At 54.8% G+C, this 19,722-nt stretch overlaps 7 protein-coding genes across 7 annotated transcripts; 3 read left to right on the top strand and 4 right to left on the bottom strand.

Moving 5' to 3' along the window:
* Positions 1-263: 263 nt before the first annotated feature.
* Positions 264-737, top strand: BKA78DRAFT_292581 (uncharacterized protein; the record flags this gene model as incomplete). Its single annotated transcript, XM_066886076.1, has 1 exon — positions 264-737. One exon carries the CDS (start codon positions 264-266, stop codon positions 735-737), a length of 474 nt encoding a protein of 157 aa, XP_066747840.1.
* A 4,177-nt stretch (positions 738-4,914) lies between these two features.
* BKA78DRAFT_349923 (uncharacterized protein) lies at positions 4,915-5,500 on the bottom strand (the record flags this gene model as incomplete). The annotated part of the gene is made up of 5 exons (XM_066890889.1): positions 4,915-4,954; positions 5,016-5,177; positions 5,229-5,255; positions 5,322-5,417; positions 5,472-5,500. The coding sequence occupies 5 exons, from the start codon at positions 5,498-5,500 to the stop codon at positions 4,915-4,917; spliced, it is 354 nt and encodes a 117-aa protein (XP_066747841.1).
* Positions 5,501-6,941: 1,441 nt separating this feature from the next.
* On the top strand, positions 6,942-10,387 carry BKA78DRAFT_246947 (uncharacterized protein; the record flags this gene model as incomplete). Its single annotated transcript, XM_066884263.1, has 5 exons — positions 6,942-7,137; positions 7,193-7,350; positions 7,454-7,547; positions 7,595-9,260; positions 9,310-10,387. The coding sequence occupies 5 exons, from the start codon at positions 6,942-6,944 to the stop codon at positions 10,385-10,387; spliced, it is 3,192 nt and encodes a 1,063-aa protein (XP_066747842.1).
* A 1,702-nt stretch (positions 10,388-12,089) lies between these two features.
* BKA78DRAFT_227920 (histone-fold-containing protein) lies at positions 12,090-12,464 on the top strand (the record flags this gene model as incomplete). Its single annotated transcript, XM_066883720.1, has 1 exon — positions 12,090-12,464. A coding segment is annotated over one exon (375 nt), but the record flags the coding sequence as incomplete, so codon positions are not given.
* Positions 12,465-13,437: 973 nt separating this feature from the next.
* BKA78DRAFT_365072 (uncharacterized protein) lies at positions 13,438-14,178 on the bottom strand (the record flags this gene model as incomplete). The annotated part of the gene is made up of 1 exon (XM_066892538.1): positions 13,438-14,178. One exon carries the CDS (start codon positions 14,176-14,178, stop codon positions 13,438-13,440), a length of 741 nt encoding a protein of 246 aa, XP_066747844.1.
* Positions 14,179-16,319: 2,141 nt separating this feature from the next.
* Positions 16,320-16,695, bottom strand: BKA78DRAFT_78572 (uncharacterized protein). Its single transcript, XM_066893750.1, has one exon. It carries the CDS (start codon positions 16,604-16,606, stop codon positions 16,409-16,411), a length of 198 nt encoding a protein of 65 aa, XP_066747845.1. The 5' UTR covers positions 16,607-16,695; the 3' UTR covers positions 16,320-16,408.
* Positions 16,696-17,447: 752 nt separating this feature from the next.
* Positions 17,448-19,559, bottom strand: BKA78DRAFT_245668 (uncharacterized protein; the record flags this gene model as incomplete). The annotated part of the gene is made up of 3 exons (XM_066884145.1): positions 17,448-17,972; positions 18,021-18,478; positions 18,530-19,559. The coding sequence occupies 3 exons, from the start codon at positions 19,557-19,559 to the stop codon at positions 17,448-17,450; spliced, it is 2,013 nt and encodes a 670-aa protein (XP_066747846.1).
* Between the last annotated feature and the right edge of the window lie 163 nt (positions 19,560-19,722).

Raw genomic sequence — 19,722 nt, forward strand, 5'->3', positions numbered from 1 at the left:
GCCGGCTAGGACTCGGCGACGGGCGCGAGGCGCTTGGCTGGCGGGTCAGGGAACAGCAGGCGCTTTGTTGAATTTGAAAGCTGTCAAAGCGCACGGAGGATAAGTGGATATCGGAAGTTTTGGCGCAGTAATGTTGCGAATAATTCGAGGGTGTGATTTGGGTCGTGGGAGCGGTGGGATGCGGCTCTTGAACAAACGGCAGACGGAGCGCGTGTGTCGTCCCTCGACGAGAGCGCGGATGTGGACTGAACTATGTACTAAAAATGGATTTCTACGCTAGACCAGGGTATAATCAAGGGTGTGATGCCTTTATCCCTGTCCATTCGGCTCAAAACGCACCTATTAGCCACCCTGGCTCCCAAAGAGGTGCTTTTAGGCTCACTTCTCCTGCAGAGAAGAATCTACTCCTTCAAGCACCAACTCAGCACCACGGCATCTCTGTTTCCTACGTCGACTCCAGACGGGACCCTCGTTCGCCACTGATGCCCGTTGAAGTGGCATCCCAAGTCGTCTCCAGCCACCAGCCACTACCGCCCTACAAGGTACAGGCCGACTCTCTTGCATTTGCCAGTTACAGCCTACTGCCCGCCTCGTTGGACGTGCGGAACCTGAAGAGTACACTTGCCCGAATGGAAGATGGAAATGATGATGCACGCGCGACGGTTCCACGACCCCTGAGTGACCAAAACCGACCCCTGAGTGACCAAACCGAAGACAACGATGAACAAAAGCTGTAACATCGCCGACAGATGCGGGTGCCGCCTCATGCGCCTTCGGCTGCTCTTCGCCGCAACTGCAATGAGCTGACTCGATTCCTTCTCAGTCATCACAAAACAGAAAGTGATTGCGCTAACTGTGAAGCTTTTTGGACTACATATCCACCACCTTCACTTCGCAGCTGAACACCAGCAACATACCAGCAACATCATTTAGGGTTGCCATGTTCTGAAATACATATTGTACCTATGCAGTCTGCAGGAACGCGGTGGTACGTGCAACCGCGAGCTCAGGCCTGACGTCGGCAGCCCCGTTTTCGCCGGATGGCCGGACGATTGATGAAACGGATTGTCCTGCTCACGCTGCTCACGACGTAAAAAACCAACCATGAGCGTGGCATTTGCGACGCCGCCATACGGAGACATCGAAAATTCCGCGAGCCCGGCAGCTGTCTTGGATCAGGCTAGCGTCTGGCTGCGGTCAAGCCGGCGAGCGGGACCCGGACAGCGATCCCTGTGGTTCTCCACGATCCATCCACCACGCGGGCCGCTGTGGCTGGCGCTCTATTTTTTGCTATTTTTGGCCACCATGTTTCTTGCTAAGTTGCTGCAGGGCAAGCGACACCCTCCGCCCATCATCATGACATTTTTCGCGCTTATCCCACGTGTTTGTTGGCTGGCTGGCTAGGCTTGCACCAATTGACATGCATCTCAGGAGACGGCTCGCGATTCACGACAGACATGGCAGTTGACCCGTTGTGCGTGTAGTACACTACCGCTATCAGTCGACTTGCCAGCAGCGTTGTGCCTGCTCTCTCTGACGCAAGCCATTCCGTTTGGCTCGGGCAGTGCTTGGTCGCCTTTTCAGTTGTCCCTCAGCTCTTGGCGCTGGGCGTCGACAACGAGACACGCCTGGCCTTCTCAACATCCCTACCGAGTTATCCGTCAACGTGCTGCACGGAATTGGAATCCGGGCAACCGTCTTTACGGCGTACAAATCCTGGCTCCAACTCTTCCAGCTCCGCCACAATGACGAAAGTTTGGAGCGCGCTGTAGACGTGAAGGCGGCGGCTTACCGAGTCCCCCTTCTCAGCCAACGCCCAACACCGAGCGTCATCTACCTAGGAATGTACCACGACGCACCACGCCAGCTAGCTCATGAAGCCCCCCTGGTCCAGCCCTGTCCCTGACAGACGGTCCCGCAGCGAAGGTCATGTCTCACCGCCACGCTGCGGCATGCAGTGTCATGAACGCGACACGCCTTCATGCCCAAGATATGTACCCAACAAGCCACCAGGGACTCGTCTGGTCCTGCGTTCTGGACCCCTTGGACAAACAAGATTGGCACGCGCAACGGCTTGCGCGTTGCTCGACTTGGTAATTGGGGTAGATTTTGTCTCCGGATCTCGATATGATGTCTCGATGTGGATCTCATGCCACGATATTCTGGCAATCCGTTCCTGGAAAATGACGATGCGTGTCTGCCAATCCTCTCCAGATTTCGAGGACGTCCTCGATCAATGAAAACATCAGCACATGATAAGTCGAATTTTTACTTTACTTGTATATACCACTTCGGCCATCTCTTGACTCTTCGACGCCGCCGCCTCCATCCCGCATTTGAAAGTTGAAACACTTTGATACGAAACAATTTCCATATTGGATGCTGGGTCCCGTCTTTAATTGATGAGTGGTGATAGTCCTCTCCAACATGTCTGCCCCTTCTTTGGTTGATGATAGTCCTATTCGACAAGCCCCCTTCATTCATTTTGAAGTCTCCGCCACAACATTTGATTTTACACGACAGAGGTCTCCATCGTGGTATCACTCTCTCACTAGCCCCCAACCCACAAGAAGCCACATTGTAACCTGTGTACGCCTTCCTCTTCCTAACCTTGCTTTCTCTTCACTGTGTCTCATCTCTCGCATTAAGGCCTAGTCGCCACCGTCACAATGGAGCCGTCACTGTATCAAGTTTCCAACATGTACTCCCTAGGCGCAAAAATGAAGGATGAGTCTTGTCGACTAAACGATACAGGTCACGAACGCAATCCGTCGACATGACAGACTCTGGTCTCTCCCCTCGAGTTGCGGGGAACAGTCAAGCGCATCATCCCACCATCTTGCACAACCAATAGACTGTGCTAGAAATCCCCAACGTGGAGGCTTGACATGGCATCTGGATGATAGGAGGCCAGTCATTGTTGCTGGTGGTCAACTGCACCAAATGGCAGAAAGACGAGACGCGCAAGCGACCACGACATCCAACCAGGAAGTCACACCTATGAGCACTTTGGGTGTTGGAGCGAAAAACAACATCATCCGCATTGCTTGAGCTCCTTCCTTACAAGTTAATTGACCAAGCACTAACCCGTTCAACCAACCGCCATAATTCCACACCCATTCCCTCCTACTCCTATCTCCCCTCCCCCTTTTCCAGCCCTCTCCCTCAGGCCGCAACGGCAAACCGAATCCCACGTGCATGCATACCGACATGCAAGCCGCCCGCCCGGTCTGCCGGCCGGCAGCGGCGGCAGGCGCAGGAACTTTGCGCGTGCTGCTGCCGCTGCCCTGCCCTGCCCTCACTTTCCGTTCCTACAGCAGATAGAGTGCAAGCGCAAGCCAGCCCGACCGTTGACCCGTCCCGCATCCGTCCGTGCCGGCCACCAACCGCCGTTTTGTTCGTGTTGTGCGGTGAAGGCGGAGTCGTGTGTGATGGCGATGCGACTGGTTGCTTTGTGGGTAGCGAATGGGGAAGATGGAGGTGTGAAATGAGTGAAGGCTTGGTCATTGGTGTCTCCGTTCCGCATGAAGCATTGGCAGTGGGCAAGACAGCTTACGCAATCGCAGCCGGCAAAGGCAGCTAGTAGAGCAGGTCTAGGGCTGGGCGTGATGTGGGAGAAGTAGCAAGATAGGCAGGTGGAAGACTTGATTGGCAGGTCAAGAGGGTGGTTGAGTTTTGGATAGATGACAAAAGAGCAGCATTGGCAGCGGGAAAGTCGACCATTGGCCGGAGTAAGTATACCTATTTTGCTAATGACCCTGGAGAATCGCGCATGGGTTTTGGGAAAGGCTGGAAGTGCGGTTGGATCCTGAGGCATTTCTTGCCGAAAAAAACTCGAGATGATGTGCAGGATGAATGGTGATGGTCCCGGTACTGTACCTACATATACCTGCAATGTAGAAGGAGGCGGAGCATAACCATTGAGTCATGATGCTTTTGCGGTTCCGCCTGCCAATTGAGCGAGTACGGGAACGAGACAAGCACTTGGTCTCCCCGCATTGGACGAAATTGATGACGATGTCATCGAGAGAATTGCAAGAGCATGAGGTAATTGCGAGACATGAGACTGCCGGCTTGCAAGACGGAGTGCGGGGTTCATCACCAACAGAAGCAGCAACAACAGCATTTTCGAGGCGGCCATAGAAATGGATTGTCCAAAGCGCAAGGCAAATCGGTAGATTGAAAGCAAGCCTTATGCGCATTGAAGTGTGGCAGAAAAACTGAAACCGATATTCCGGGTCGGCGGCAGCGGCGGTGGGTGGCGGCAGCGCGGCCGCCGGTCGTGTGGGTGGAGGTCGGATCATCCGCGAAGATCAGATCTGGGGGGGGAGGGGGAACGAGATCTGACAATGGCTTGGTTGGCGAGATCTGCTCCAGATTGGCGGAAACGTAGAGGCCTGAATTCGCGTCGCTGGGTCCTGGTCAATGGCCTGAGGCAAGGCTCGATTCGAGTCGGGTTATGTACTAAGCAAATGTACTGTTAAGTGGGCAACGGTTGTGAGGGAAGTCGCGTAGCGCGATTGCTGTAGGGTCAAAGCAATTGGATGTCTAGGTAAGACTTGCAAAGATCAGAAGCATGTGAATAGTGCTGTGGTTGGTGTCGACATGATGGCGAATGCGAATTCGAATACCTGCGGCGAGATGGACCAAGGCATGATATTGGGTCTTCATGGCCTCTGTTTGCAAGGAAGCTCTTGATGTTCTCTAGAAGTAAGCGCCCACAAACATATTGCATCCATGTTAGTCTACTCCAAAAATGCAAGTCGCTGCGGGCAATCAATCCAACTTGCGCCCCGCCGACTCGGACTGCCCTCTGAAACCGCGCCATGGATTCATGCAGCCAGTGGTTATTTGACATGGGATCCGAAAATTTGTAAATAAGGCAGGATTTGACGTGCTTCTAGCGGATTCGTCTTACGCCTTCTGTGCGTCGTGCCCCCAGTTCTTCAAGCTCCTGATGATTCTATGCGTCAACGGTTTTCCCACGACGCGAGCCACCACCACACACTACTTACCTGTAAGATTTGCTGTCGGGATTCTTCTTTGCGTGCTCTTCTTGGGCAAGGTGACGCTTGCAATACGCGACGACTCTCCTCATGTGGTCGACGTCATCCTCGTCGTACTTTTCAGGGTCCTTTCGAGGATTCTTTTCTAGAATCTCGATGATTCTGCGGCCGCTGCGAGATTGTTGGTCGGAATTCACCCTATATCCAAGTTCATGTATTTACCTTTCGTGGCCAACGGTTTCCCCCGAGCTTGGACGCAGCAACGTTAGTTACCCAGCAGCCATGCAAGGTAGAAGGCGGTTGAGCATGCCATACCCATCATCCTTGCCCCAGCCAGACCCTGTCGACTCTTCGGTGCCGAGCCAATCCTTTAGTTCGCTGGGGGTCATGTTGACGAGTTCGTTAAACTCTCTAAGGGATGGGTCAGCATGGCAAGGGAATCTCGCCCAATGCGGAGGCATTTACTGAATGACTGTTTCAATGTCTTTGACCATTTTGGACGATGTTGGGAGGGAGTTTGGAGATGAGAACTGGTACGAATTGGGATGTAGAGAATGGCATCGTCGTCGTCCTGGTGAGCTGATATAAGAGTGCCTTTGCTAGACCATGATGGTACGGTAGAGTATATGACGACATTGGCGACTGGATTGGGCTGGGCCAGATGCGGTTGCACGTGCACGACAGGCGGAGGAGCTTAGATCCATGGCGAGACGTCGGACTAGGGCGGCCGCTAAAGGCACGCGCCTGCAGTGAATTTTTGCTGCTGTGCGAATAGAAAAAGCAAGGGCGCGCAGAATCGGGATAGAAAAATGATGATAGGACCGCGATGGGCGAGGCCAGGAAATGAAGCCGAGTCAAGGCTCGCGCAGGTTGACGTTGGCGGCAGCGGCAGCCGGGCATCCGATCCAGGACTTTTCTGGGAGAGCAAAAGGGTTGATCCTCGTCGCGGCTGACGGTATGCAGGCGGCCGTTTTGACCGAGTCGCTGGTCACCTAGCGCGTCCCTTGCGACGAGGCAGTGTGGTGTAGTGCCTGCTTTGGGCAGTCCGGCAGAGTCGAGGTGGTGTGGCATTTGTTCCTGCAGGGCTGCTCCTATTGACAGCGCACATGTCGGCAACGGCCATCGGAGAGATTCCAAATGGGATGTGATATGTGACAAGAAAGTGGATGCGGCAGCTCCCGCAACTTTGCGAGCCAGCAGTGGGTCCTCGTCACGGTCACTGTCGATTGGGTGTTTTGGCGTGGCGTCGCTGGGACAAGTGGTGGCAAGGTCGTCGTCGGTCGCTGGTCGCTGGGCACCGGGATGGTCGAAGCATACCGCTGTCTGTCTCAGAGCCAGAGCCAGTGCGGGTGCGGGTGCGGCGGAGGAGGAGAGGGCTTCCAGGTGGTGTGCTGGCACCGCACCGCATCTTGGTTGTTCACATTCGACTGACTGGGAGCGTGGGGAGCTCAGCGAATTGAAGCCGCGGCCTGTGCGGCCAAACGGGGAAGATGGATCACTGATGCTCTCCTTAAAATTAAAGCCCACGCCCACGCCCACACCGCGTTTCCGACGTTGCCCTCGGAGTATCCCTCTCTTGCATGTCCCTCCGCCAGTCCAGACATTTTTTCATCGTTTGGCATTGCTGCTCGAGCTCCGCAACCACGTCACAGCTCACGTTGGGCTCACCTCCTGCACCTTGACGCGCCCCCTGTCGCTTGTCGCGCGCTTCACCACGCGAATCCACTCCCGCACTCCCATCTGCTCTCTGCTCCATCTCATGTCCACTCCACCGCCGCGACGAAACTAGTCCTGCTCACTGTTGTATCCGAGCGTCGCGCCCCTTGCGCTGTCCATCTCCCACGCCGCACCGTAAACAAACCACCTCGTCCATCAACCATCTCCAAGGCATTCGATGCGCCCGTCTCAGCCCTGACGTAGTGCGCTCGCTCCAACATGCCCTTCTTCTCCAAGGTCTTCAAGCCCAAGGACGGAGCCAAGGCCAAGGGCGGCAAGTATGGCAACTTCAACGATGGTACCGCCGACCTCCCGCCTAAACCGCGCTGGCAAGAGGCCTGGACATGGAAAGAGGTTGCGCCGGACCAGGTGCAAGAGTTGATTCATGTCTGCACTCAAGAGCTCAAGTCGAGAGGTACGTTTGCTCCCCGCGGCGCGCGGCTGATGTTCATTCTCTAACTTCGAGATAGCTCTTGACACTCCGTTCCTTCTGCTGCCCTTCCGCCCCGGCGCAGACTCCACCTCTGCCCGTCACTTGGTCACAAATTTCTTCAAGGATATGGACCAAGGAGGATCAATGTGCTATGGCGACGGTCTTCGGAATGAGTTGCGCTTGACGGAGCCAATGGTGAGAAATCTTTGAGCAACCGTCTCGCTGCCATTTACTTGGCTCGGGCGATTTTGGCCGCGCGCCACCTGTGCTACGTGCCTCGGTGCTGACCTTGTCCCAGGTACTTTGTAGCATTATGAAGTGGTGCTGGAGTAGGCTCCCCGGTGGAGTGGTGACGTGGGACGCCTACGAGTTGTTCCGCGTCGGAGAGCAAGGTGTGTATTTCATGAAAGGTTGGCAAGGCTCGAGCTAACTTTTGCAGACTCGGGCATGGCTAAGCACTCATTTGACACATTCATCCCTTTGAGCGTCGAGTCGGAAGCGCGCCGCCAAATTATCATGGACTTCTTCGATTTGCTGGCTGCCATTGCTGCTCGCGGCAAGGCGAACGGATTGGGCGGCAGAAAGCTCTCGAGAATGGCCGGCTGGTGGGCTTTCGAGCACGCTGATCTGGGCAAAGGATTTGAAGGAGGTTACAAGACTTGGGCGCAGGCCGCAGACGCAACCAGTCACCTCTTCTTCGCCTACCTGCGCTCTCTGGCCCCAGAGGACAAAATCATTACCGGCATTTCCAACCTACCTCGCTCCCTCCAGGCCCTTCTCAGTCAGACCGAATATCCCCCCGAAACCCCGAGCTTGATGCTCACGGCAACCACCAAGGTGGTCCTCATTGTCGATTCGGTATCCCCGACACCTTTTGCGCTACTCCGAAGAGCCAAGAACTTTGAATATCGGGAGTCTGATCGAGTGCTCCGCGAGTTTGCTTACTACGACGACCCTGTCCTGGCCTTGTCTGATGAATGTCGGCGCGTGTTGAAAGCTATCTCCACCGCCAATGGAGCGACCGTCGAGGTCAACGGCTCATCTGATCCATCGTGGTCCAAATTTGAAGATTTGGGATTCGGCTTTCTGGATGACATGTCGATTGGCAGCGGAACTGGAGCTTCTTCCAACTCCAGCAACGGTGGTTTGAGGACCACGCCACGCTCCATGGCAAATGAGCTCGGTAGGCCTACAACACCTTCGTGGGCAGACTTTCTGTCCTCTGGTTTTGCTGACGAGAAAGCCACGGCCGCACGGCCAACCATGCTGCTTCCTCCCGACAAGCAACTGCCTCCCATCGGCGAAGTGACCCGTGTGCAAAGTTCACAGTCACACGTGAGGCACATCGAAACCGCCGAGAACTTGGAGCCTGGCGAGGTGGCTAGCATCAACAAATTTGATCTGGACGAGACTTTTTTCTGGGTTTGGATCACGAGCTTGGCGCCTGAGGAGCCCAACGAGCGAAAGGCTGTTTTTGGTCGATGCGCGCTTGTTGAGACCAAGCTGGCGGGAGGGAAATGGCTGGTTGTGGAAGAGCAGCTCAAGGGTGCTTCTGACGGCCCTGAAGAAGGTGCTCACATTGTGGAAAAGAAGAGCAAGTTCAGCTTTGGGAGACGCAAGCGCAGAAAATCGACTGGCAAGAAACCCGTCAAGGAGCCTTACGACCGCAAGCAAAGCGAGACTCCCATGAGCAAGACGAGCATCGGACCGGATCAACACGCCAAAATCCAAGCAGCGGCTGCCAACCTCGCTTTCCAGCAGAGGCAACAAGACTCTTCGGATTCTGCTCAGCGCCGCGGTAGAGACGATGCTACTTCAACCAAGACAAACAGCGTTATGACTTTGCAGCCGTTGGTTGCATCTGAGGCCGGGCCGGCCATGAAGTGGGCTAGGAACTTTGACAAGGAAGCACTCCGCGCTCAGTACCTCGGAGACACCGCAGCAGGCACTGGCAAGGGATTGTTCCACGAGAATTTCTCATCTGCCAACATCTCCAACGGTGCCATCTCGTCCCCAGAACCTCAAGCATCGCGCAAAGACACTCCTGAGCCAAACAAGTCAAAGGATCTGCCGCGAAAGCCTGTCCAGTCAAATAGAGACTCATGGTATGTTGTATTTTTCTTTTTTCTCCCGACCGAAACCTAACTCTTGCAGGCCAATGCCTTACACTCATTATAGTCCCAGTAGCCCTGCCCGCCCTTCGCACGAACAACCCGTCGCCGTGGAAAATACTCAGCCCGACAAGGACCAGGCTGCCCAGCGTACCGACAAAGCCGCACCCGCGCCCACGGCCCTGGCAGAGAGGCGCAAGAAGTTTGAGCAGCCCGACCCTGCTACTCTTGCTGCTCAAAAGGCCTTTGAGCAAGGCCGTACAAGCCCCGAAGCTGAGAGAAAGAAGCTTAAGAAGCAGAACCAGAACACGGGAGGTGGCTTCAAGAGATTGTTTACGAAGAGGCAAAAGGAGAACCCTCTGCACCGCAACAAGACTCCCGAGTCGAATGCTGCCGACACTGGCGCCGGCTTCGAGGCCCAACACCGCGAAAGCACATCGCGCCCAAACTCGAACCAACGCCAAGTCGCGGCTACCCCTGAGCAACCGGCCCACGCGCCGCCGCCCCCTCCGCCGGAACCTGTTCACAAGGAGCCTGAGAGAATCAACGAGGAACCTACGATGCGCCAGGATGCCATCATGTACGATCACGATCGTCCCATGCCCGTCTCGCGAGTCCACACCAAGGAGCAGGAAGAGGCCGACCAGCAATTCTCCCGCTTTGACCAGGGACCAGACGACAACTCGCACGGGTACGGCACCGATTACGAGGACGAGGAACCATCGCCGCCCACGCCTCCTGCTCACCAAAGCTCCTACAAGTACGGAAACCGGCCCGCCCAAGCACAGCACGCAACCGCGGGATACGATGCCTCTCAGGCCGAGAGCTCTGAGTACGCGTCGTCTGAAGCATCCATGCACGATGCCCAGCAGTCTGTACCCCCTACGCAAGATCGTTGGGCGCAAATCCGCAAGAATGCGGCTGAGAGGGCTATGCGCGTTAGCGAGGATCGATCGACCAGGCCGCGCCACAGCGAGAGCGTGAGCATGAGGACCGAAGATGGCGAAACTTCTGGCGAGGAAACTATCGAAGACCGCGTTGCCAGGATCAAGGCGCGCGTTGCAGAGCTGACGGGCAACATGGACTCGTCCGGCAAGATTGTCACCGGTGCCCGCCGCTGAGCAGGGGCACATGTTGCGTTGGAGCCAGCATCAAGCACAGGATACCCCCGGATACCAACACACGTCGTTTGGCAGCCCTAAGATAGTTGCCCTTTCCCACCCTTTCACCAACCGAGTGAGCGCGCCGGACTCGTTACGCTTCGATACGATGCAATCTCTGACGTCCGGCGTGTCTTGCCATTTCATTGCGTCGACCGCTTCCCCCACACATTTCCCTAGCGATTTCGATTCTTCTCCTATACCTTGAACCCCTTCTTCTTGCGCATGATGATGATGGACTCTGGTCTGCTCATTATCTTTAATACCCGCGCCTCGGCATGAGCGCAGCACCGCCCCTCAAACTACACAAGCCAATCGTTTTTCACGAAGCGCTGTCGTCGGAATACCATTGAGATACCAAATTGCCCTCGAGCCTTTATAGACTTGCCTGGTTCACATACTGAGCGGCTTTTTTCCTTTGTATTCCCTTGTCTCCTTCTACTTTTGCTGCGATCTTCTTTTCTCGTTGTGATTCCCATTTCCTTGTTTCTTTTGCCTCATCTGCTTGTGCTGTTTTCACCGTCATCGTTCTGTCGTTTTTGTGTAACCCCCATCTCGCTCAAATAGACCATGGAGCGAAGCTGTGTAGTTTGGTTTGGTCAGCGCCGAGCTGGGCGGTGGTTTGCTGTGCGTCGTCGGACGCTTTTGACATCAAGACAAGGAAAAAAGCTAAATAACTCATTCGATTCTCTTCTTCGCAACCTTTGAATGTCCCCTCTCGTATTTCATGTGTCGTCCTCGTCTACCGTCCACATTGATATAACACAACCCCAGCGGCTGCTGACCAAGCTTTGCGTTTCAGACCTTGAGCAATTGAAAATTTTCCGAGATGCCAATCGACGCTTGGTTCTTGTTATACACCACAGGCGCCTAGGGTCGAGCGCGCTTTGTCCTGGGCTCCCGCGGCTGTACCGGTGTACTACATTCCCGTCGTTATTCCGCTATTCGGACCAGTCAGCGCGGCTTCAAAGATTGAGCATCTATCGGGTCCAGGACGCATTTTCAAGACGGCGCAGTGTCTTGCGACAGCAGCCCAAGTCCTCGTGGTTGCTTTATCCCGCGCCGCCGCAACAATTCAATTTGCTCTTCCTGGAAACAATCAGACGCAAGCCCGCTGGACGACTTTGGACATGTCACTAGCCTCTTCCTACTCGCCAGGAAAAATGGACAGTGATTTTGCCCCGTCTTGCCAGTCGGTCGGCTGTCCAATATATATGCACCTGCACCCTGTCTCGCACTGCACCTGTCAGGCGAGCGAAACGCGGATGTCAGTAGGGAGGTGTAGATTTCCTCTGCTTAGGTACCTGCCCTCCCTCGCTAGTGTGTACTCCTACCGCACCGCAGTAACCCTTCCTAACAGCTGCAATTGCAGTACAAAGAACATAAGGGTAGACTCCATCAATACCAGGGAGAGCACTGGGTGGGAACCACGAGCAGTGGAAGCAAGGCACATGACAACAACACTACGCTTTTACGACCCTAAGAAGCTTTCCTTTCCACCACGACAGGGCGTCGTAAATAAGACCTTCGACCTCAACGACGACAACTCGACCGACCGCCCCGCCCCACGACAAGATTTCATTGCCCTGAATTCATTCCTACAGTCGCATTGATTGACTAAACCCATTCTATGTTTGATCTGATGGAAACGATCACCATGCCCGGCGGCAAAGGTAAAAGCGGTGGAAAGACTGGTGGAAAAGGCGAAGACTCGCAACAGAAGACAGCCAAGTCGCACTCCGCAAAAGCTGGACTCCAGTTCCCCTGCGGTCGTATCAAGCGTCACCTCCGCAACGTTACGCGCCAGCGCCATGGCCGCCATCTTCTGACCTCTGTCCTCGAGTACCTTATTGCCGAAGTCCTCGAGCTGGCAGGAAACCCCGCCAAAGATCTCAAAGGCAAGCGCATCACGCCACGCCACTTGCAACTGGCCATTCGCGGAGACGAGGAACTTGATGCGCTGGTCCATGCCACCGTCGCCCTTGGAGGTGTCCTGCCACACATTAACCGCGCGCTGCTTCTCAAGGTCGAGCAAAAGAAGGGAAAGAAGGCCGGCCACCTGTCAAGCCAAAGTATAAAACAAATAGACCACGCGAGGAATCGCGCGGGTCCTGCGTTTTACTCAGTGGTTGATACCATCGTCTCCGATATCCTCTCCTCAATCCTTTCACTTTCACCTCACATCTTCCACTCCACTCAACCATCCCTTGACCATCTTCTGGCCATCATCTAGCAACCCCTAGGGCCAAGCTTGACCGAGCATCTTTTCAGGTATACAGCATCACCGGCGCGTCCGCGATTGCGCCGCCCGCCGACATTCTCACCTTCAAAAGATCTATAGCCACTCTGGCGATTCCAACAGGCTCTGAATGAGTTCTAGCTACAACTGGCCACTCTCACCGTCTACCGACGCGTCCGCCACCAAGCCGCCTGTCCGCATCCTCGCCGGTCAAACAGCTCGGCAGCCACACTGGCCTCTACAGATGGCATCCTACGACCCAACATGACAGCAACAGCACATGACAACAATAAAGACACCCTTCTTGTTGCACTCTCTCAAGTACCTACTCGCCGTTTCATTTCCAAACCCTCTTTTTAAACAACCAGGACATTTAGACCTTCAATTTATCTGCATTCATAATTTCCTTTGGCAACACCTTCTTCCACGTACGACCATAGCACGTAGAGAATTCGGAACCCCGTCCGCTCTTCCATAGACAAGCTACGTTGCGGGCGATTAGTAGTTGCGTGGGTGACCAGCAGCGAATCCCGCCTGTTGTACGTTTTGCCTTTTTTGCAGTTTCTTTTCCCGGGTGGTGGTGGTGTAGTTGTGATCCGTGCGTGGTTGCATTTTGTGGGTCTAGGACCGAATCCAGAGATGAATGCACGACTGAACATCACCTATTACCATGTTGGTCTTGACTACTTTTTATACTACTGATAGGAAGTATAGTGCGGGCTTAGCAGCCCTTGCGAATCGCTGAGACAAAATCCGTGCCCACAGGGAGTCATCATACCCTCGGCCTCTTGCCATTGATATTTTCGTTTCCTGGACTCTCTCCGTTTCCTTCGTTTCGACTTCCTCCAATTCCTCCGTTTCCGCTACCATTATCTCCATTGTTGCCTCCTGTGGCTCCATCGCCAATGCTGCCTCGACTACTCCGATTCCTCTGATGTCCTCTACCACTTCCACCACCTCCAGGGCCAGCAACAGGACCACCGCCAGCAAGACCGGCAACAGGGTTGCCATCAAAGCGCGCATGCAGCAAGGCCCACATGCCCGCGCTCGACGACTCCCTGGACAGCTCCAACGCGAGGTCGACAGAAACGGTAGCCAGGATCAACAGGCGGGCCTGGGCATCGCGGGCCTTCCACTCGTCAAAGGGCCTGTAGTCGGCGACGTAGCGCGCCTCGTCGAAGATTTCCATGTGCGTCGTGCTGCGCGGCACGCCGTACAGGGAGCAGCCGGCCGCCGTGATCACCTTTTCGTGTCTGAAGTAGTCCTGTTTGATTGGCTCGCGCGGGTGGATTCCCGGGTCTGAAACGACGCGCCAGAGGTTGTGGGCTGTTAGATAGAGCTCCAGGTTGCTGCGCCAGGCGGGCCAGTGCTCGTGGCCGTTGAGCTCGAGGACTGGTGTTGAGCGGCAGATCCGGTCGAGGGTGAAGAGGTTGGCGGCCATGGCAAAGGGGTGACGGCGACGGCGCACGTTCACTCCTTGGATGTCTGTCAGTGTCAAAGGTGGATATGCCATTGCACTGATACGCGAAAGACATACCAGTAGAGACGACCTCAAGTGAAGCGGATCGATGTAGACAGGAAGCCGAGCGCTTGAGAGTGATCAAGAGAGCAGAATGTGCTTGTGCTTGGTTCCAGAGGTGTCGAGGGAGCGTTCGTATGGCTGGATGGTTCGGCGTCGTGTTCGCGGTTTGCTCTAGAGGTGCCCTGGCCATTGGACGATGCGTATCTTGCCTCTAGTCCCTTCCTGATTCTACAGTGCCCTTCCTATCCGGTAACTTCTTCCTTCCTCTACCTCACGCTACATTGACCCAGCTAGCTGTATGAGAGTAGAAGGGACGACCAGACACTTCCGCGCAAAAGAGCAAGAAAATGAGTCACTCAGACACAGAGAGGCGGAGGCACAAGAAGAGTAGACACAAAATTGAATTTACAGTTCAATACAGAATGCTGAATCCATCTCCTTTGGCCTCGATCCAGAAGTGACATGTCGAGATGGCTGGACGGGATCCTTGTAGTATGCGTAGGCGTAGGGAGTTGTCGGACTACCGCGGGTGCGATTTAGGAAGTCGAGGGTGGAATGGAGTTGCATAGGGTAGCAACTCTTTTCAATCAACGTCCTCAGAAGCCGCGCCCCCCAAATGGGCGAATCTGCCCACGACCACCTCTTCCTCTTCTTCCTCCTCGTCCTCTTCCTCTTCCTGCTCTTCATCGGCAGTCTCGCCCTCGGCCATCTTCTTGACAAGTCGGATGAGCAACTCAGCGGACTCCTGCGAGTTGAAGATTTCCGACAGCTTCGGAGCATAGCCGTGGTTGCACAGCCCCTCCATCGCAATCAGACGGACGCGCAGATGCTGTTCGGGCGGTAGGACGACGGCCGCTTGATCCAACTCCTGCGCGTCGAAAATTTCCGACGGCTTCGGGCCATGGCCGTGGTCGTATAACCACTGCGACGCGACCAGAAGCACATGGATCGTCATGGCGGGGACTGCGGCTTCAGTTTGTTCTTGTTCTCCGTAAGAACCCATCTACATACACATCATCAGGTCACTTCTCAAATTGAAGTCGATGCCGAAGAGTACAAGGAGGTAACGTACGTTCGATGATTTGATTGAACTTGTATAAAGTTGTTTGTTTGTTTGTTGTTGTTGTTGTTGTTTGAGTAGTCGATTGTGTGACTGGAGGCGAGAAGGCGTCGTCGTTTTATACCGGAGTGGTTTGAGGACCTGAGTGGTTCTGTGTGATGCTGTGGAGTGAACGAGAGAGCGCGACCTTATATATTGAATCTGGGATTCTGCTTCTGACCATGGCCTAATGTTGAGACCTGAGCAGTTCCAAGCGCAGCAAACGTGGAGTCCTCGTACCTCTCTTGGTCGGCTAACCACAACCATACCGCGGCACGACGAAGAGATGACTCGAACACGTCCCATTCGACAAACTTGGTCTTGGCCGAACAAGAAGGGCCAACGGCATTGTTGAGCTCGCAAAGGGTATGTGGAGCATTCAAGCTCCCAGTGCCTTGAACATAGAGAGAATTTCCTCTCTAGATGGGGGGTTACAAGGAGCATTCAAGCGCTCGCGTCTGTGTGTGCTACAACTCGGAGCCAAGCTCGGATTGAAGTTCTCTCGCCACCCACCCCCTGTACCGTGTTGCAAGGAAACATACATTGCGGGATGGGGTTGGAACAAACGCATTGAATGTCACGATTGATGAAAGACTTCCGATGGCAGGTCGAAGTGAGTCATCGGATGTGCGTCTTTTGATACTCACTTCGAACTGCCATTCAACCACCCCTACAAAATCGGTGTTTGGAAACGAACTGAGGCTTAGTAGCGAGACTGCTTGCTCCATGGGAGTTTGTCTGACCCGTTGTGCAGACGGTCGCTCCATCCAGGGTTCGCCGTGGGGCGATTGTACCAAAGAAACGTCAACTCAAAGACGGGGCAGGGCAGGGTTGCTTAGACGCTCCCCACCACCTACACACACCCCAACCAAAAAACACTTGGTACTTGCCGCGTCCCATGGGAAGTTGGCACTCGATTTGTTGCTTACCATTTACAGCGATTGAGAGGCGACGGCCCAACAGACGGCACAGCACTGGTTGAACGGTCGAGTTGCCTTGAAATTTGTATTTGTATTTGCATTTATATCTTTCAAACGGAAATGGACTGGTCCAATTCCGCGCCCGAGAGTGCTCTCTGGAATACAGTCTCGCCATATGTGAAGCTAGCGCTGATGGAAGAAGTTATGTATGCCGGTGTGCCCCAAAATGGTAGGAGTAGTAGAAAGAAGAGTAGAAGAGAATAGCCAGGTAGAGAGATGGGAGGCTACAAGAATAAGAGAAAAGTGGGGGTGAGAATGCAGTTGATCGAATGATGTAGGGGATGGATGAGGACGATGATGTCGTTGTATACAGCCAGGTAATGAAACTTTTGATGGACATGTCGAGTTCGAGTCGGGTCGAGCGAAGCTCGCAGACTCGCTGTCATATGCGTGTAATGTGTGCGGTGGGAGATGAATGACGAAACGCTACCGTTGCTCTCCTGACAGTGCTGATTATCCAAGGAAACAAAGATCGCCGAAAAATCTCGCTCGCTTCAACGGGACTGATGCGGAAGAAATCTAAAAACATGAAACGAATTGACAAGTGTAACAAAGCTCGCCGCTGGCGGCAGCGTCGTAGATGCAAGAAAGGGTGGAGGTCACACCAGTGACCAGGCCGTGGTCCCTTGAGAAGAGGGACTGGGCATTCAGTGCCGGGGAAAAGAAGGGACACCGGGCAACAAAAAGGCGCGCGCAATGAGCGAGCCGTCGGATCGCAACGGTCGACCGAAATGGGTATAATGGTAAAGTCAAATGCCCATGGCAAGACCAGAAGAGTGTGTGCGACAAGGCAAGGAAGTAGCCCGGCACGGCATACTCTCTCGCCAACCACTGGGCGCTGGCGTCAGCTGTTGGTGTGACAAGCTGTGATGCCAGCAGGAAGACACAAGCTCGTCCAACTTGTGCTCTACCACCTGCTCCAGTCCACATCCGCTCCATCTCTCGTGAGCATGCGAAGCCTGTGAGAAATCATCCAACCTCCCCCTCCGTAAGTACTGGGCCGGTAGTTTTCCAGCATGGCGCTTTTTCTCTCATCCGAGCCGGCCGCTTGACTGGATGGAGACCTTGTACAGCGGAGGCAAAAACAGCGGGTGTTTCGCAGACCTCGCTCGATTGGCTGCGTTCGACCTTTAAATGGACGACGTCCCTCGGCCAGAACTTCACTCTCGCGAAAGCCTCATCTAGCGGGCGCGCCCCATCGGACTCGGGCTGTTCTCGACACCGTTGGCGTCGACCTTGCCAGCGTTTCTGACTCCACGCATGAAGGCATCTTCATCGGCAACATCCCAGCAGTCTGGTGCTCTCCATCCGAGCAACTCCAAGACCTCTTGTTTTTCGCCGTACAGCCTGCTTTCCAGGGCATCGAGCACGCCGACCGCAGCACGTACGAGAGCCTTGTCGCCTTCAAAAACGTAGACGTCCCAGATGCGGCTGGCAATATCGAGACCTGCGCCGCGACAACAGAACAACGTGCGGAAGATGGGGTCGAGAAACTCTTCTGGCGCAAGGGCAAGTGTCTTGGTGAGATGCGTGTGGAGGCGGGGCAGCTTGTAAGCAAGAGTTCGCAAAACGAGGTCATGGGCGCGACGCATTGCGTTCGTATCGTGGACCAGAAACGCCATTGGTAGGGGGCGGTTGAGGATGTTGGCAAGAGCGATGAAGGCGTCACTTGGAGAAAGATTGAGAATCAGGAGCGCTGCAGTAAGCTGCAAGAAGTAAGTAAGTTGTCACGAACAGCAAGAAAGGGGGCTTACATGAGTGCCGTGAACGTAGCCCACGTCGGAGCGATACATCGAGTACGCCATGAGCACATCAATCAGGGTTTGATGGAGCGGACCGCCATCCTGGAAGATCTTGAGTTCTGGAAAGGCCTCGTTGGCATCTCGTCGAATTCCCTCAAACCAGACGGCTTCCCGGGCGCTGCTCTGATTCGAGCCAAGCTTCGCCAGTTTCGCATCAAGCTTCTTTGCCCTCTCCAATGCCGCGTTAAAACCGGTCTCCGATAATCCCAGGTCGTTTCCAATGGCTCGCTTCCACACCTCGCAACGACTGCGAGGAGTGATTCCGCGCCACCAAAGCTCGCGAGTTCGGGGTTCAGCAATGACAGAGTCCCAGTTGGGGATGACGTACTGCTCCCAGATCTGGAAGAGCGAGTTTTGTTGGGTGTCGCGCTGTTGATTAAGCTCCTGTTGCTTGGCAGCCATCCGCTTTTCTGTTTTGAGTCAGCTTCCTCTTCGAGTCGCTCCGTCACGTCCTCACTCACCAGCTTCTTGCGCATGAGCCATCATTTTCTGGTATTCTTTCAAATGCTTTCTCTCTTCTTTCTGACTCTTGGGCGGCAGCCAGCTCGGCCGTGTCCTGCTCAAAACCTTCTCCTTCTCCTTGCTGATTGGCAGGGGATCTATCATGATGTTTCCTTTTTGAACGGGAGGCAGTTGGATCGCAGACGGTCTGGTCGTGTTCTTTTCCACCGAAGGCCTTGCTGATGCTGCGCCACTTTGGATTCTGGCCTCCTGTTGCTTCTCAGACTCTCCAGCAAACTCCTCCAAAGCCTCAGTCAACTCCCTGGCCTCCTTGGACATGTCTGATATCGCGTCCGTCCATGACTTGGTTCGGCAAATGTTAAGTTCGCCATCTTCAGGGATGCTGCTGTGAGTCGAACCGGCGTACGATCCCGTGGTCGACCTGCTCGGGGACCTGGTCCGCGAACCTTCGCCAAGCACCGAAGGCGCAGAAGCATGTTGCTTCTCGGAGATTGTGCTTTCCGCAACCGAAGACATTGAAGGTGAGCGCGACATTCTTTGATGCGGTGGGCGCGGCGACATGGGCACATTCCACATGACGGCATCGTCGGGCAGATCCTCATCAGAATCGTGGTACTCGGCTTCCAATTCTTCGACAGTCTTGCGTCCCGGTTGCCATGACTGGCGACGCACCGTGGGCATGGCACCGGGTTTGAAGTCTAGGTCGGAGCGCGAGCGACTGGTCGGAGAGACGGGAGGGGCAGTGTACCGGTGGCGCGGAGAACGAGTGGACCGCGAAGAAGAAGCTCCCGGGGACGGCGTTCTCGGCGGGCGCCCAGGGGAGAGAAGCGAAGGTCCAGTGGTCGTCGTGATGCTTCGGCGGGGGGCTTTGCGACTGGGTAGACTGAGAGTTGAAGAAGGGGTCTTGGTTGCGCCATTGACTTGAGCTTGTAACGCCGGAAACTTTGGTTTCGAAGCGTTTGTCAAATCCCGGATGGCGCCAGTTCCCACGGCTCCGTTTGCTCGCGGCTGGCTACCAGGAAGACCCATTGGACTGCGCATAGCAAAAGCCTTGGCCGAGTCTCTCTTGTCTCCAGCGGCAGAGGGGTTGTCATAACGTGGGAGCGACTTCACGTCATCGAGGGTGATTTCTTCAAAGTGGGAGTTGTCCTGCGGGCCGTTCAGGTCGGAAAGACTGGGAGAGCGAAGTGAC

This window comes from Phyllosticta capitalensis (assembly GCF_038381095.1).
Source record: "Phyllosticta capitalensis strain CBS 128856 chromosome Unknown BKA78scaffold_2, whole genome shotgun sequence".
Classification (NCBI taxonomy): Eukaryota; Fungi; Ascomycota; class Dothideomycetes; order Botryosphaeriales; family Phyllostictaceae; genus Phyllosticta; species Phyllosticta capitalensis.

Bases quoted from the DNA above. Each gene is read 5' to 3' on its own strand.
- BKA78DRAFT_78572 (XM_066893750.1), bottom strand. From the start codon at position 16,606: ATGTCCATCAAAAGTTTCATTACCTGGCTGTATACAACGACATCATCG.